Source organism: Rhinatrema bivittatum, chromosome 10, assembly GCF_901001135.1.
Source record: "Rhinatrema bivittatum chromosome 10, aRhiBiv1.1, whole genome shotgun sequence".
Classification (NCBI taxonomy): Eukaryota; Metazoa; Chordata; class Amphibia; order Gymnophiona; family Rhinatrematidae; genus Rhinatrema; species Rhinatrema bivittatum.
This window is the reverse complement of record NC_042624.1, coordinates 30,196,955-30,214,111: the sequence shown is the minus strand read 5'-3', so window position 1 is coordinate 30,214,111 and position 17,157 is coordinate 30,196,955. Positions and strand designations below refer to the sequence as shown.

The 17,157-nt window shown below is 45.9% G+C and overlaps 1 protein-coding gene across 2 annotated transcripts in view; it reads right to left on the bottom strand.

Moving 5' to 3' along the window:
- Positions 1-17,157, bottom strand: part of ABCD3 (ATP binding cassette subfamily D member 3) — a 312,071-nt gene that overhangs the window by 241,459 nt on the left and 53,455 nt on the right. For both annotated transcript variants that reach the window (XM_029618697.1, XM_029618696.1), the window contains exons 2-3: positions 17,100-17,136; positions 16,773-16,871 (exon numbers count right to left, since the gene is read on the bottom strand). In XM_029618697.1, the coding sequence (XP_029474557.1) occupies positions 16,773-16,871; positions 17,100-17,136 (136 nt within the window). The remainder of the gene's footprint in view (positions 1-16,772; positions 16,872-17,099; positions 17,137-17,157) is intronic.

The following is a 17,157-nucleotide window of genomic DNA, read 5'->3' as shown; positions in this document are numbered from 1 at the left end:
GCACTGATCTCATGTGAGCTCTTGCTCACAGAATCAAATCTAAACTAGAAGCCATTGAATCGAGAAGCTGAAGATAGCTAGCTCTGAAAGCATTGGATTAGTTCGAAAATTTCTCTACCTACAATTGAATGTTGAGAATCCTTTTTGAAATAAAGGAAACCCAACATGTTTGAGTATTGAATAGTGCCCCCAAGTGATTATTTGAGATGGCTGCAAGCTGCTTTTCCCAAAATTGATTATCCAACCTAAGCTCCTCAGCACTGATGCTACTTGACACCTAGCACTTACACTTTCAGCATAAGATTCGCGTCTGATCAGCCAATTATCTAAATAGAGATGGACCACAATTCCCTCTCTTCTTAGAAAGGCTGCCACTACTACCATGACCTTTGGGAATGTTCTTGGTGCTGTCACTAGGTCAAAAGGCATTGCTTTGAACTGATATTGCTTCCCTATTCTACAAAAACATATTTTTGGCTGCTTTCCCTTATTTGAATATGAAAACAGGCTTCCTTCAAGTCCAGAGAAAGTAGGAACTCGCCTCTTCTCACTGAGGAGACTATTGAGAGGAGAGTTTCCATATGGAAATGAGGTACCTGCAAACTCCTGTTTAGCACCTTTAAATCTAGGATTGGTTTGAAAGTGCCATCCTTCTTTGGGATTACTAAATATATTGAGTAAGTGCTTTTCCCTTGCTCTATGGCTGGTATCGGGCATATAGAATGTAACATCATCAATTTGTTTACAGTTGTATGAATTGCATCACCTTTTCTGGTGATCACGCAGGGGAAATCACAAAATATCTCCTTACAGATCTGACCAGTTCCGGAGCACAGCCATTCATTATAATATCTAAGACCCAACAGTCTGAAGTTATGTGGATCCACTCTGAAATATTCTTGGAGTCTACCCCCTATAGGCATTAACAAGGAATGGACTTGCAGGGCCTCACTGTATAGACTGTAGAGGTTGAAGCCCTTGAAGGGTCAGTTCTTGGCCTTCTTTCTCTACGAAAGGACTGCGTTTTTCCTTTACCTCTTACAGACTGGGAAACAAACTGCCTGCCAAGCCGATACTTTCTGGCTCCTTATATTGACTTCGTCCTCTGAATACACGAGAGCCAAGCCTGAACCTATCCTCTGGTAATCTTTGTGGCTTTGACTCACCTACATTCTTAACTAGCCTTTCCAGCTCTTCACAAAACAGATGCCTACCCCTGAAAGGTAGTTTATACAGACGAGTCTTAGACCATGAATCTGCTGCCAGTAAAAAAGCCAAAGAAACCTTCTTGCTTCTACTGAAAGTGCTAAAGATCTCGCCGACACCCATAATCAGATCATACAGATTATTAGACAAATAGGCAATCGCAGACTCCAACTTTATGTTCTCCTCTCCCTCAGGAATGCTGTTGGATCCAACACAACAAGGCTTTCACTACATAGCTAAATCAGCTAAAACATTTGCTCAAAACTTATGTTTTAAACTCAGCTCTAGCCTCCTATCTTAAGGATCCTTCAATGTAGTACCTCCCTTCCACAGAAATGGTGGTCTTTCCTGTTATAGCCGCCACCATAGCACCGATCCTAGGTAAATGAAAATCTCTCCAGGGTTTCAGCTGGCAAAGGGTATAACTTACCATATACCCTTAGACTCTGTAACCAGAATCTGCGTTTTCCCATTCAGAAAACACCATTGCCTCTATTTCAGGGTATAAGGCAAAAGAAGTTGTTTTTGCTTTCCTTTTACAATTAGCTCCTGTTCAGAGGACTCCTCAACCCTGTCGTCTTCTGTAAGCCTTAAAGGTGAAGTGACCTGCACAATTAGGACATTCATCTCATCCCTAGGAAAAAAATCTTATTTGCATCTCTTCTTCCCCTCCTGAATAAATTTCCCCTTCTTCCTGGGACTCAAGGCTACTGCCTGCATATTCAAACTCATTCTCCGAGATAGCAAAATGCATTAAATAGAGAAAGCCTAATTCAGAATCTTTCCTCTCTCTCTTCTCTGACCTATTCTGCTCTGTAGCAAAAGGTCCTTACTGGGAATAATTTTCTTCAATGTCCTCTTTGTCCTGTAAGGCTTGTAATGCCTGATGTAAGTCTGAAAAATTCTGAGAAATATTCCATAGAAGATGTGCCTGCTCCCTCTGCAGAAATGCTTAAATGCATATTTTTTTCAGGTAATAACCTCAGGGGCTCTTGAAAATAAAATATATCACTTTGCAGAAACTCTGTCATTCAATGTGATAATTTCAAGATGGCTACAATTTCCTCCTCAACAGAAGAATTCCCCACCATAATGGTCTCTGCGGGACTCACAAAGGGCTTTCACTGCAATCTGACTTACAAATCTGGTTTTTTGTTTACTAGGCCAATGTAAAAGTTTCAGTTTTGTTTGCAGTACTGCAGCATGCAGAGCACCTGGTACCATCAGCTAAGGAGCATTTACTTCCGCAAACAGAACAATGTATATAAGAACATAAGATATCCCATACTGGATCAGACCAAGGTCCATCAAGCCCAGTATTCTGTCTCCAACAGTGGCCAATCCAAGTCACAAATACTTAGCAAGTACCCAAACATTAAATAGATACCATGATACCAATGCCAGCCTCAAGCAGTGGCTATTGCCTATTGATTAATAGCAGTTTATGGACTACTCCTCCAGGAACTTATCCAAACCTTTTTTAAACCCAGCTACAATAACTGCCTTAACCACATCTTCTGGCAATGAATTCTAGAGTTTAATTGTGCATTGAGTGAAAAAGAATTTTCTCTGATTTGTTTTAAATGTGCTACTTGCTAACTTTATGGAGTGCACCAAAAGAATAAAGCAAATGTTGCTTACCTGATGTAACAGGTGTTCTCACAGGACAGCAGGATGTTAGTCCTCACAAATGGGTGACATCGAGGATGGAGCCCAACCACGGAAAACTTCTGTCAAAGTTTCAGGAACTTTGACTGGCCCCTACTGGGCATGCCCAGCACAGCACTAACCCTGCAGCCAGCAGGGGTCTCCCTTCAGTCTCGTTTCAAAGCTACAGGCAGTGCCGAAAAATAACATAATAAAAAACGAACCCAACACCGCGGGGTGGTGGGCGGGTTTCGTGAGGACTAACATCCTGCTGTCCTGTGAGAACACCTGTTACATCAGGTAATGATCAATGTGTGGAGACAGAAGAAGAAATGGCAGAAATATTAAACGAATACTTCAGCTCTGTGTTCACTAAAGAAGACCCTGGAGAAGGACCATCTCTACACAACAAGAAACTGGAGGGAAGTGGAATAGATGAAAATCCTTTTACAGTAGAAAATGTGTGGGAAGAGCTAAAGAACCTGAAAGTGGACAAAGCCATGGGGCCTGATGGGATTCATCCAAGGATATTGAGGGAGCTCAGAGATGTTCTGGCGGGTCCGCTGTGTGACCTGTTCAATAGATCCCTAGAAACGGGAGTGGTGCCGAGAGACTGGAGAAGAGCGGTGGTGGTCCCGCTTCACAAGAGTGGGAACAGGGAGGAGGCTGGCAACTACAGGCCGGTTAGCCTCACTTCGGTGGTGGGAAAAGTAATGGAGTCTCTGCTGAAAGAGAGAATAGTGAACTATCTACAGTCCGGAGAATTGATGGACCAGAGGCAACATGGATTCACCAGGGGAAGATCCTGTCAGACAAATCTGATTGACTTTTTTGACTGGGTAACCAAGGAATTGGACCAAGGAAGAGCGCTCGATGTCATATACTTGGATTTCAGCAAAGCTTTTGATACGGTTCCGCACAGGAGACTGGTGAATAAAACGAGAAGCTTGGGAGTGAGTGACAAGGTGGTGACCTGGATTGCAAATTGGTTGACGGACAGAAGACAATGTGTGATGGTAAACGGAACCTTCTCTGAAGAGAGAGCGGTTTTAAGCGGTGTACCGCAAGGATCGGTGTTGGGACCGGTCCTGTTCAATATCTTTGTGAGCGACATTGCGGACGGGATAGAAGGTAAGGTTTGTCTTTTTGCGGATGACACTAAGATCTGCAACAGAGTGGACACGCCGGAAGGAGTGGAGAGAATGAGACGGGATCTAAGGAAACTGGAAGAGTGGTCGAAGATATGGCAGCTGAGATTCAATGCCAAGAAGTGCAAAGTCATGCATATGGGGAGCGGAAATCCGAATGAACTGTATTCGATGGGGGGGGGAAAGGCTGACGTGCACGGAGCAGGAGAGGGACCTTGGGGTGATAGTGTCTAATGATATGAAGTCTGCGAAACAATGCGACAAGGCGATAGCAAAAGCCAGAAGAATGCTGGGCTGCATAGAGAGAGGAATATCGAGTAAGAAAAGGGAAGTGATTATTCCCTTGTACAGGTCCTTGGTGAGGCCTCACCTGGAGTACTGTGTTCAGTTCTGGAGACCGTATCTACAAAAAGACAAAGACAAGATGGAAGCGGTACAGAGAAGGGCGACCAGGAAGGTGGAGGATCTTCATCGCATGACGTACGAGGAGAGATTGAAGAATCTAAATATGTACACCCTGGAGGAAAGGAGGAGCAGAGGTGATATGATACAGACTTTCAGATACTTGAAAGGTTTTAATGATCCAAAGGCAACGACAAACCTTTACCATAAGAAAAAAATCAGCAGAACCAGGGGTCACGATTTGAAGCTCCAGGGAGGAAGATTCAGAACCAATGTCAGGAAGTATTTCTTCACGGAGAGGGTGGTGGATGCCTGGAATGCCCTTCCGGAGGAAGTGGTGAAGACCAGAACTGTGAAGGACTTCAAAGGGGCGTGGGATAAACACTGTGGATCCATAAAGTCAAGAGGCCGCCAATGAAGAGTGGGTGACTCGCCAGAATGATGGCTACTGCCTGGAGACAATACCCTTAGTCAATAAACATACACATGGTTACTGTGACTCCAACATCACTCTAAGATTCAACAGCATGAGGAAATGTGGAAAAAAGGATTTGCACTCACAATGACGGGAGTAGCTGGCTTGTTACGGCGGGTACTACCCCAAACCAAATATCCAGATTACTACCTCCACCTTCCTCTATTCCTGATGCCTTTCAACTAGCTTGATCACTCCATTCTTATACTTCACTTTCAATGCATATCCAGCATAGTTCTCTGCTTCAACAGCAGGGGAAAAGAAAAACTGTTACTTCACACATCCAGCAGAGCTCTCTGCTTAAACGGCAGGGGAGAAGAAAAAAGGGTTCGCACTCACAAAGCGGGGAGTAGCTGGCTTGTTACGGCGGTTACTACCCCAAACCAAATGTACCTGATACTTCACTCTCGACGCATATCCAGCATGGCTCTCTACTTCAACGGCATCGGAGAAAGACTGATACATCACGAATTTCCAGCATAGCTCTCTGCTTCAACGGCAGGGGAAAAGAAAAACTGATACTTCACGCATATCCAGCATAACTTCAACGGCAGGGGAGAAGAAAAAAGGATTCACACTCACAAAGCGGGGAGTAGCTGGCTTGTCACGGCGGTTACTACCCCAAACCAAATGTGCCTGATACTTCACTTTCGATGCATATCCAGCATAGCTCTCTGCTTCAACAGCAGGGGAGAAGATAAACAACCAATAAGGGCTGTATAACATAATCTGGGTAAAAACAAATAAGCATGGGTGTAGCTTGCTTATTGCGGCGGTTACTACTCCTACTACCTCTAACTAATCAAGCTAGATATTTCACTTGGATGCAGCTCCTCCACCGCTCTCTACATTAATGGCGGGGGTGGAAGGGAATTAGAACCAAGAGCTAAGAGAAACAGATAAGTATGGGAGAAGAAATGAGGGAAGCTTGCTGGGCAGACTGGATGGGCCATTTGGTCTTCTTCTGCCGTCATTTCTATGTTTCTATGTTTCTATGTTTCTATGTAAGCAACATTTGCTTTCTCACAGGACAAGCAGGATGGTTGTCCTCACAAATGGGTGAGTACCGAGCTGAGGATGTCCTATCGTGCACCAAATGTACCCAATGGCGTGCAACAGGCACAACAACTGGGGTGTAATTTGGTAGAGGGCATCCGCACCCTACCGGGAAGGTGGAAGGGTGTTGGTACCTTATGCTGGAAAAAGGTTATGCAAGACAGACTGGCCGAAGATGGAATCCTGTCTTCCGGCTTTGTCCAGGCAATAATGGGCTGCAAATGTATGGAGGGAACTCCAGGTGGCAGCCTTGCAGATGTCAGGAAGCGGCACCGATCGAAGGTGTACTACTGAAGTCGCCATGGCCCTCACAGAGTGTGCTTTAACATGGTCTTGGAAAGGAATGCCAGCTTGCTGATAGCAAAAGGAGATGCAGTCCGCCAACCAGGAGGAAAGAGCCTGCTTACCCACAGGTTGCCCTAACTTGTTAGGATGGAAAGAGACGAATAATTGAGTGCTCTTCCTGTGGGCTACTGTACGGTCTAGATAGAATGCTAGAGCCCGTTTACAGTCAAGGGTATGCAGAGTCTGTTCCCCGGAGTTGAAGTGGGACCTGGGAAAGAAGGTAGGTAGTATGATGGATTGATTAATATGAAACTCCGAAACTACCTTAGGTAAGAATTTAGGGTGAGTGCGGAGTACCGCCCGGTCCTGCAGGAGTTTAGTGTAAGGCGGATAGGTAACTAAGGCCTGTAGTTCACTAACCCTGTGAGCCGAAGTGATAGCCAAAAGGAATAACACTTTCCATGTGAGATATTTTAAGTCACAGGAGTGAAGAGGTTCGAAAGGTGGTTTCATAAGGCGACCAAGAACCAAATTAATGTCCCAAGATGGGGCTGGAGGACGTAAAGGTGGCTTCAAATGGAGCAAGCCTTTAAGATAGCGTGTTACAAGGGGTTGTACTGAAATAGGGACACCCCCGATACCTTCATGGAAGGCGGCTACCGCACTGACATGCATTCTAATGGAAGAGGTCTTTAGACCTGATTCTGATAAATGCCAGAGATAGTCCAAGAATTTGGAAATTGGACAGGAAAGGGGAGCAAGGGACTGAGAAGTGCACCATGATGTATACCTTTTCCATTTGTATGAATAAGATTTTCTTGTGGAAGGCTTTCGTGAAGCGATCAGGACACGAGAAACTGAATCCGAAAGGTTAAATGGTTGAAGGACTAACCTTTCAACATCCATGCCGTCAGGGACAAGGCTTGGAGGTTGGGATGCAGGAGGCATCCGTCGTTTTGAGTGACCATAAGAACATAAGAACATAAGAAAATGCCATACTGGGTCAGACCAAGGGTCCATCAAGCCCAGCATCCTGTTTCCAACAGTGGCCAATCCAGGCCATAAGAACCTGGCAAGTACCCAAAAACTAAGTCTATTCCATGTAACCATTGCTAATGGCAGTGGCTATTCTCTAAGTGAACTTAATAGCAGGTAATGGACTTCTCCTCCAAGAACTTATCCAATCCTTTTTTAAACACAGCTATACTAACTGCACGAACCACATTCTCTGGCAACAAATTCCAGAGTTTAATTGTGCGTTGAGTAAAAAAGAACTTTCTCCGATTAGTTTTAAATGTGCCCCATGCTAACTTCATGGAGTGTCCCCTAGTCCTTCTACTATCCGAAAGAGTAAATAACCGATTCACATCTACCCGTTCTAGACCTCTCATGATTTTAAACACCTCTATCATATCCCCCCTCAGACCAGATGCGGGTCCTGTCCCAGAGGAATGTGCCTGCGGATGGAGAGATCCTAGAGTATGGGGAACCACACGGCATGGCCAGTGCGGTGCTATCAGGATCATGGTTCCCCTGTCCTGACGTAGCTTCACGAGAGTCTTCAACAGAAGAGGAAGTGGAGGGAATGCATAAAGCAGACCGGTTGTCCACGTGAGGGAGAATGCATCCCTGGGCCGAGAGTGCTGGCTCCGAATGAGAGAGCAGTAATTGTCCACTTTGTGGTTCTGAGGGGACGCAAAGAGGTCTATGTGGGGATAACCCCATTGCTGGAAAAGAGTGGTTGCTACCAAGGGATTGAGGGACAACTCGTGTGGGTGGAAGACACGGCTCAGTTTGTCTGCCAAGACATTGTTCACTCCCGGCAAGTAGGTGGCTCTGAGGTACATGAAGCGGGAGAGGGCTTCTGCCCAAATCTGCGCAGCTTCCTGGCACAAAAGAAAGGAACCTGTGCCCCCCTGCTTGTTTATGTACCACATGGCCACCTGGTTGTCCGTCTGAATCAAGATTACGTGGTTCGATAGGCAATCTTGAAAAGTCCTGAGAGCATGTCGTATTGCTCGAAGTTCCAGGAAGTTGATCTGGTGTTTGGCTTTCTCTGGAGACCAGAATCCTTGGGTTTGTAAATTGTTTACATGGGCTCCCCAACCGACGTTGGAAGCGTCGGTTGTGAGAATTATTTGAGGATCTGGTGGGTGAAAAGGCAAGCCCTGTAGGAGGTTGGATTGAGTTTTCCACCAGACAAGAGACAGACGGAGTGCATCGGTGATGCGAACAATGGAGGACAGAGGCTGACCAGCTTGGATCCATTGAGATCTCAGAGTCCATTGCATGACTCTCATGGCCAAGCGGGCCATGGGAGTCACATAAACTGAGGAGGCCATGTGTCCCAGGAGAATGAGGAATTGTCGAGCTGTTGCTGTGCGTTGAGACTGCAACTGGCAAGCTAGGGACACAAGGATTTGGACTCGTTGATGAGGAAGGAAGGCTTTTGCCTGTAAGGTATCCAAGTCTGCCCCAATGAAGGATAAGGTCTGAGATGGGATTAAGTAGGATTTCTCGTAATTGACAAGAAACCCTAGAGAAAGTAGTGTTTGAATTGTCAGGGTCAGGGAGGACCGAGCGATTTGCTGGGTTGGGGCCCTGATTAACCAATCGTCCAGATAGGGGTAGACGTGGACACCTTCCTTCCTGAGAAATGCTGCAACTACCACGAGGCATTTGGTGAAAACTCGTGGTGTGGATGCCAGGCCGAAAGGGAGCACTCGGTATTGATAGTGATTTCGGCCTACTAAAAAACGGAGGTATTTGCGATGAGGTTGAGTTATCGCAATATGAGTATAGGCGTCTTTTAGGTCTAGAGAGCAGAGCCAGTCCCCTCTTTGCAACAGAGGGAGAAGCGAGCCCAGGGTTACCATCTTGAACTTCTCTCTGTGAAGGTACTTGTTGAGGGCCCGTAGATCCAGGATTGGTCGAAGTCCTCCTGACTTTTTTGGGATCAGAAAGTACCTGGAGTAGAACCCTAGTCCTTGTTGTGAGGGAGGAACGGGTTCTATAGCGTTTGACTGGAGGAGAAGGGAAACTTCCTGCTCGAGAAGAACAGAGTGATCGGCGAGTCCCCACGCCTGCATGGGTGGGGAGTCCGAAGGGAGAGTCAGGAAGTTGAGGTGGTAACCATGTGCAATTATCGCTATCACCCATTGATCTGTGGTGATATGATGCCATTTTTCTAGAAAGTGGCTTAACTGACCTCCTACTGGTATGGTTGGAAGAGGGATTTGGCAACTGCTCTCTAATTGAAAGTCAAAAACCCGATGCAGGGCCAGGTTGTGGAGCTGCTGCGGGCTTTTGTTTTCGAGACTGGCGAGGCTGAGATCTATGGTAAGGCCTCGCAGACCTAGACTTGGTTTGTGGGGGATAATACTTCCGTGGACGGAAGAAGGACGTTTTTGGGTCCTTCTTGAACGGCTGTTTAGAAGGTAAGTCAGAAGGAATGGATGAGAGCTGTTTAAGTGTCTCATGATGATCCTTCAACTCAGCAGCAATTTGCTGAATTTGCTCACCAAACAAATTATCCCCTAGACAGGGCAGGTCAGAGAGCCTGTCCTGAACCTCCGGACGAAGGTCAGATGACTTAAGCCAAGCCCAGCGTCTTGCAGAGATGGCTGTAGCAGAAAGTCTGGTGGAAGCATCAAAGATGTCGTAAGCTGTTCTTATCTCATGCTTCCCAGCTTCAAATCCTTTATTTAGTAGGGATTGAAGTTGTGGTTGAAACTGCTCTGGTAAGGTATCTGAGTACTCCTGTATCTGTTTAAGAATGACCCTATTGTATTGGGTCATATATAGTTGATAAGAGGCTATTCTGGAAGTTAGCATGGCTCCTTGGTATACTTTCCTACCTATACTATCTAGGAATTTATTTTCCTTAGTAGGAGGTATGGAAGAATGTGGCTTTATTCTTTTAGCTTTCTTTTGAGCTGATTCTACCACAACAGAGTGGTGGGTCTAGCTGAGGTTTCTGAAAGCCAGGTGCTGACTGTACAAGATAGGTAGAGTCAGCTTTTTTGTTTACTGGAGCAACAGATCCAGGAGATTCCCAATTCTTTTTTAGAAGGTCCAGAAAAACCTGATGAATTGGAATAGAAGTGATGACTTTAGGGGCATCCAAGAATTGGAGCAACTCCATCATCTGGTGCCTGTCATCTTGCTCCGATTGAAAGGGACCAACTCCGACATTTCCTTCACAAAATTTATGAGAGAGAGCCCCGATGCCGGCACCGGCCCCGATGCCGGCATCGGGGCCGGTGCCAGCATCGAAGGTATGGGTGCCGTCATCGAAATTCTCGATGGAGCTGATGTACGTATCGCCCCCGTGGAATGTATCGGTGGCGAGGGACGACATGGTACCGATGGTACTACCCCCGAAGGGGGAATTCGGTACGGTGTTTCTCCACTCGATGAGATAGCTGTCGGAAACCCGGGTATCACCGGAGGAAGGGCAGTCATAAGCGCTTCCATCCGGGCAAGCAGCAGTGCCAGTGCTGCTGGAATCGGGTCGGTGACCGGTTCCACTCTCGGTGCCGGAGGAGTCTGGAACCGTTGCATCGCCTTGTCGATGGCCTCCTGGACCAGCCGGTCCAGTTCTACCCGGAGACCTGGGGTAACAATACCCGGCTCCACGGGAGAGGGAGGCTGAGCCGGAGGGACCACCGTCACTGGTGGAGTCGCGGCTCCCAAACCCCGAAGGAGTGAGGGTTGCCTCGGTGTCTGCGAGTCAGGAGTGGAAGGTGCCACTTCTGGTCGAGACTTCTTTGGAGGAGGCTCGGACAGTACTGAGGTCGATGACTTTGATTCCTCGACGGTCCGAGACTTGTGACGTCGATGGCGATGTTTTTCTCTCAGATCCCCGCGATCTTCGGGGGAAGGGACGGGAGTCGATGGCCGCGAAGACGTTGATGGCAGGCGGTCACCGGGAGGCTGTCGACGATGGTGAAACTTCGACGGTGCCGGTTCCGATGACGTCGATGCAATCGATGGCATCGGAGTGTGAGCATGGAAAAGGAGTCCCATTTTCTCCATTCTGGCTTTGCGACCTTTTGGTGTCATTAGGCCACATTTGGTGCAAGTCAGGACATCATGCTCACTCCCTAAACACAAAACACAGACTCTTTGTGGGTCTGTGATGGACATAGTACGTGTACAGTCCGGGTACCGACGGAACCCCGACGCCATGGCCATAGGCCAAAAATTTAGCCGCGGGACAGTTGACTGCCCACAGGCCTCGAGGGCCGAACTTGACGGTAGTCAACAAAAACAACGGCAAAAACTTACCGAAGTACCGCGGAACAAAATTTGAAGAGGGGAGACCCCTGAGGGGCAAATTTTTCTTTAAGAAATTAGTTGAAGAAATTCCTGTCAGGAATGTGGTAAGAGCTCCTTAACCGCGTGGCTACTGCTGCGCGGAAAAAAGAAGACTGAAGGGAGACCCCTGCTGGCTGCAGGGTTAGTGCTGTGCTGGGCATGCCCAGTAGGGGCCAGTCAAAGTTCCTGAAACTTTGACAGAAGTTTTCCATGGTTGGGCTCCATCCTCGATGTCACCCATTTGTGAGGACAACCATCCTGCTTGTCCTGTGAGAAATAACCATTTCACATTTACCCATTCAAATCCTTTCATGATTTTGTAGCCCTCTATCACATCCCCCCTCAGTCATCTCTTCTCCTAGCTGGTATCACCTTTTCAGCCATGGTAAGCTTTCCTGTTTACCTCTGTATCCCCAAGCAAGAGCATTATCTTTTAATAGGGAAAATGCTTTCAAATTTCAAATCGTTCTATAAGAAATCCCTCCTGACCAAAGGCAGGGAGCTTTCATTAAGTAACCAGCATGCTTTGCTGCAAGGCTTATTAGATGCAGGAGTTTGGCCTCAAACAAGAAATTTAGCTCACAAAATAAACTTAGACCATACTGGTTCAAAACCTCAAAACACCCACAAACACAAGATTTCAAAAGTCAATAAGGGTGTGCCTAAGCCAATCGTCTATCCAGAAATTGAAAACAGAGAATACAGACTATACTGGTTCCATGCGTAACCTATGTACTAGTGATGTCATACAAAAAGAACGCTGTCTCCAACTACTGGATGAAGGAATTAAACCTGTGTGTTCCTGACTGATGGAGCAGAAGGAAAATGATTTTTTTTTTTTTAAATTAGTGAGTGTATCCTATTAAAGGCTTTGATCATCAGCACAGAAGTCATTCACCTTGTCATCATCCACTCTGACTATAGACCAAAAAGGACTCCAAACCCAGCAGGTCAGAAATGCTCTAAGGGCAACCCAAACAAGAAAGAGAAGAAAGGAGTGAGGAGAGAAAGCAGCTCTCAAGAGGCAGAAGAACAGGCTGTTTTACTAGTTCAACTGGAACACTGCCACCTCAACACAGACTTGCAAACAAACACAAAGTCTACAAGTGGACAACATTTAGACGTAACACATACAAAGGGAGTCTGTAAAACCTATCAGGCAAAAATAGTTCAAAAAGGAGAATGCAGAGTTAACTCAGAATGGAACCCTGCCGTTTGACATTCAGGAAAAATCTCAAGACTTGACTGTTTCAACAAGCATTCCCTTAACTCAGCCACACCCCCCCCCCTTCTCACCTCTCCCTCCCTCCTCCCTTCCCCGTTCCCATCCCTGCCCCTCCCTCCCTTTCTTACCCCCATCCCCTGCCATCAGGCTGTCTCATTTCAGCTAATTTATTGATAAACGCCAATAAGACAAGACAGAACTCGCCATACATGGCTCAAGGCGTCTTCAATACACCTTTGTTAAATTTGACAATTTCTCTTCCTCTAGCCGTAGCCTCTAGCTACGTCGGCTCCCAAGTTCACATGACCCTGTTTATTTTAACTTTGGTTTTTCTTTTATTGTTTACGTTAATGTTCCTATCCCGTGTTCTTTGTAAACCGATTTGATATGATCGAGATCATGAAAGTCGGTATAGAAAAAGAGTTAAATAAATAAATAAATAAATAAACAAACAAACAAACAAACTCATGCGCTATTAAATATAGGTTACATGGGTACTGCCAAAAAAGCAACCCCTAGGATCTCAATTACAAATATATACATGTTCATTTTTCACTAATATCACATAATTTGCAATCAAAAACACATGCATTAAGTACAAAATGCAATCTTTCATTGCCTTTTTGATCAGTGTTAGTTTAGCAGAGTTGCTTACCTATAACAGGGGTTCTCCAAGGACAGCAGGATGTCAGTCCTCCCTCATGGGTGACCATCAGATGGAGTCCAATGTGGAAAACTTATGTCAAAGTTTCTAGAAAATTGACTAAGTACAATGAGCATGCTCAGCATGCCCTATACCACGCGTCCAAGCAGAGTCTTCAGTCTCTTAACATAGAGTTGCGATGAAAAATAAAAATAGGAGAAACCCAACTCTGCAGGCTGGCGGGAGGGTTTTGTGAGGATAGACATCCTGCTGTCCTTGAAGAAAATCTGTTATAGGTAAGCAACTCTGCTTTCTCCAAGGGCAAGCAAGATGGTAGCCCTCACACATGGATGATTCCCTAGCTACAGGCTGCTCCCCAACACAAAAGGGGACCAGCAGACACCTAACTAGGTGCCAAGAGGCATATCACCACTGGTGCTGTTGGTAACAGAGGGGGAGACAGCCTAAACCCATACAACAGGCCTTAAATTGGGAAACTTGGGTTCTACACCTTGAACAGTTTCCTGAGGACAGACTGGCCGAATCTACTATCACATCGGCCATCCCTATCCAGACAGTAATGGGATGTGAATGTGTGGAGAGAACGCCACATCACATTCTTGCAGATCTCTTCCACGGGAACTGCTCAAAAGTGGGCTACCGATTCTGCCATGGCTCTGACAGAATGGGCCTTGACATGATCCTCAAGATGCAGTCCTGCTTGGGCATAACAGAAGGAGATGCAATCTGCTAGCCAATTGGATAGTGTCTGTGGCAATGGCAACGTCCAACCTATTCTTATCAAAAGAAACAAAACGTTTAGTGGACTGTCTATGAGCTTCTGTCTGCTCCAGATAAAAGGCTAAGACTCACTTGCAGTCCAAACTGTGCAGTGCTCATTCACCTCGATGCGAATGGAGCCTGGGAAAGAATATGGCCAGGATGATTGACTGGTTAAGATGGAAATCCGTCACCACCTTAGATAGGAACTTAGGTACATACACAAGACCACCCTGTCATGATAGAATTTAGTATAAGTGGATATGTCACTAAGGCTTGGAGCTCACTGACCCTGTGTAATGAGCTCACTGACCCTGTGTAATGAAGTGACCGCCACCAAAAATATGACCTTCCAGGACAGGTACTTCAGGTCACAGGTGCCCAGCGCCTCAAAAGGAGCTTACACCAACTGAGCTAACACTACATTGAGGTCCCAAGACACAGAAGGCGCCCTTAGGGAGGCTTCAACTGAAGCAGGCTCATCATGAAACATACAACTACAGGTTTTACAGAGAAGGGTGTACCATCTACACCATGGTGGTAAGCGCCAATTGCACCAAGATGGACCCTATCAGAGGTGGTCTTCAAGCCAGCCTCCAATAGGTATAGAAGATAATCAAGCAGGTTTTATGTGGGGCAGGAGAACGGATCTAAGGCCTTCTCTCACACAAAGTGGAAAACCTGCTCCACTTTGGTCATTAGGACTTTCTAATGGAAGGCTTTCTAGAAGCCACCAAAACCCCAGACACATCTTCCAAAATATCAAGAGGTTGCAGAATTAACCTCTCAACATCCAGGCTGTGAGCAACAGGGCCTGGAGGTTGGGATCTACAGCCTGCCCTGATCCTGAGTTATGAGATCTGGGGAAGTCCCCAGATTGATCGGTCTCCGGATAGACAACTCCCAAAGGAGTGGAAACCAGTGGAAACTCAATTTAAGGCCTGTTGTATGGGTTTAGGCTGTCTCCCCCTCGGTTACCAACAGCACCAGTGGTGATGTGCCTCTTGGCACCTGGTTAGGTGTCTGAATCATAGTCCTTCTGTCCTCGCGAAGCTTCAAGAGAGAGTCTTTGCCACTAAGGGAAATCGGAGGATATGCATACAGAAGACCTGTGCCCCAATGGTAGGCGAGGGCATACGAGGCTGGTTTGCCATCTGTCCTGTGCATAGAGCAGAACTAAGGCGCCTTCCTGTTGCAGGGGGATGTGACGAGATCTACATCCAAACACCACCCCCCCCCCCCCCGAGGCAAAATATCTGATTTTCTACCTCCTGGTCCAAGGACCACTCGTGGGTCTTAAGGCTCGACTCAGTCTGTCCGCTACCACGTTCTCCGTCCTGGCCAGGTACATAGCCCTGAGCAGCATCCCTTGGGACAGGGCTCACGACCAGTTCTGACACAGGAAGTACGATCTTATGCCTCCTTGCTTGCTGACATATCACATTGCTATTTGGCTGTCGGTCTGGATCAGAAGAACTTTGTTGGACAGCCGATCTCTGAAAACCCATAATACATACCTGATCGCCCGGAGCTCCAGGAAGTTGATTTGATATCAACGTTCCTGAGCGGACCATAAGCCTTGGGGACCTATCCCATCTTCATGAACTTCCCACTCCAGAGTAGATGCATCTGTGGTTAACACAATTTGAGTGGGAAGACTCTGAAAGGAGATTCTCTGTTCCAGACTGGAACATATCCACCACTAGGACAAGGAGTCCCAGAGGGTCAGGGTGACTTGGATGTGATCTTGGAGGCTCTGTGTAGCTTGCTGCCACTGAGACTTCAGGGTCCATTAGGCCAAAAAGCCAACATTTTTAAGAGCTCAATCAACCTCCACAAAAAAGAAGAGACTGAAGATAGATCCCACATGGACATGTGGTATAGGGCATGCTGAGCATGCCTAGTCAAAGTTTCTAGAAAATTTGGCATATGTTTTCCTCATCGGGCTCCATCTGATGGTGTCACCCATGTGTGAGGACTACCATACTGCTTGCCTTGGAGAATTACAGATTCCTTGTAGGCGAGTGCTGCCTTGGTATACTCTGTGACATGTAGCCATGTAGCAATCTGTCTGTATATGCACAGAAACAGAATTTTGGGAGTACTAAATACATCTATTTTTCCTTTATGCAAACGCTATATTATTTTTGGTGATCACTGCAGATGGAGGTGTCAAATAATTTTTTTTTTTTAGGAAACAACTGTCAATACGGCCACTTGGAGGCTACCAAAAAATCTCTACAAGAACAGCTGGTTTAAATTCAAGTTTCATAATGGCATGCTCCATCATAAACGTATATCACGCTGTTGTAAATGTAAGAGAATAAACCAACCCCTTTAAATAATATCAATTTGGATTTGCTTAGAGCACAAGAAGTTACTTTCCTTCACATTTTTCATGACAATCTGGAGGGTTGCTTTCCTTGTTCTCTAACACCCTTAGGGGGGTTAGATGCTATGAGGGAGCCAGGGTAAAACCAGACATCAGGCAGGCTCCGTGATACTGCAGTTGGAGGGGAAATGGGCAAACTTAGTGGGTCTGGTGGTCTTTTCCCCTCTGTCAGTCTCTGTTTCTAGGTTACTTACCTCCTTACAAAATGTTTTAGGGACTAGTATTTTCACTATTCGACCAATCCTTGCAAAAAATACTCGGTCCACCATAGCCTTTTCTTTCTTTCCATCTTTCTGCAAGAAAAATCGGAACTTTTTTTTTTTTTTTACATTTGTACATAGCAGAAAAAATATGTATGTAGGAAGCACTATATAGTTTATTAGAATTAAAGTATTTGATACCAATGTAAGTAAGAAAGCAAAAGTTTACTAGCTTGTCTAGTTGAATGTCAGCTAATTAGCCCTAATTGACAAAATGAATAAGAGATAATGCATACTAAAGGAAGCAAAAAAAAAAGTTACCTCATTGTTTTGCACAGATGTTTTCCCACTCTTTTTACTGTAGAAAAAATAAAAGATA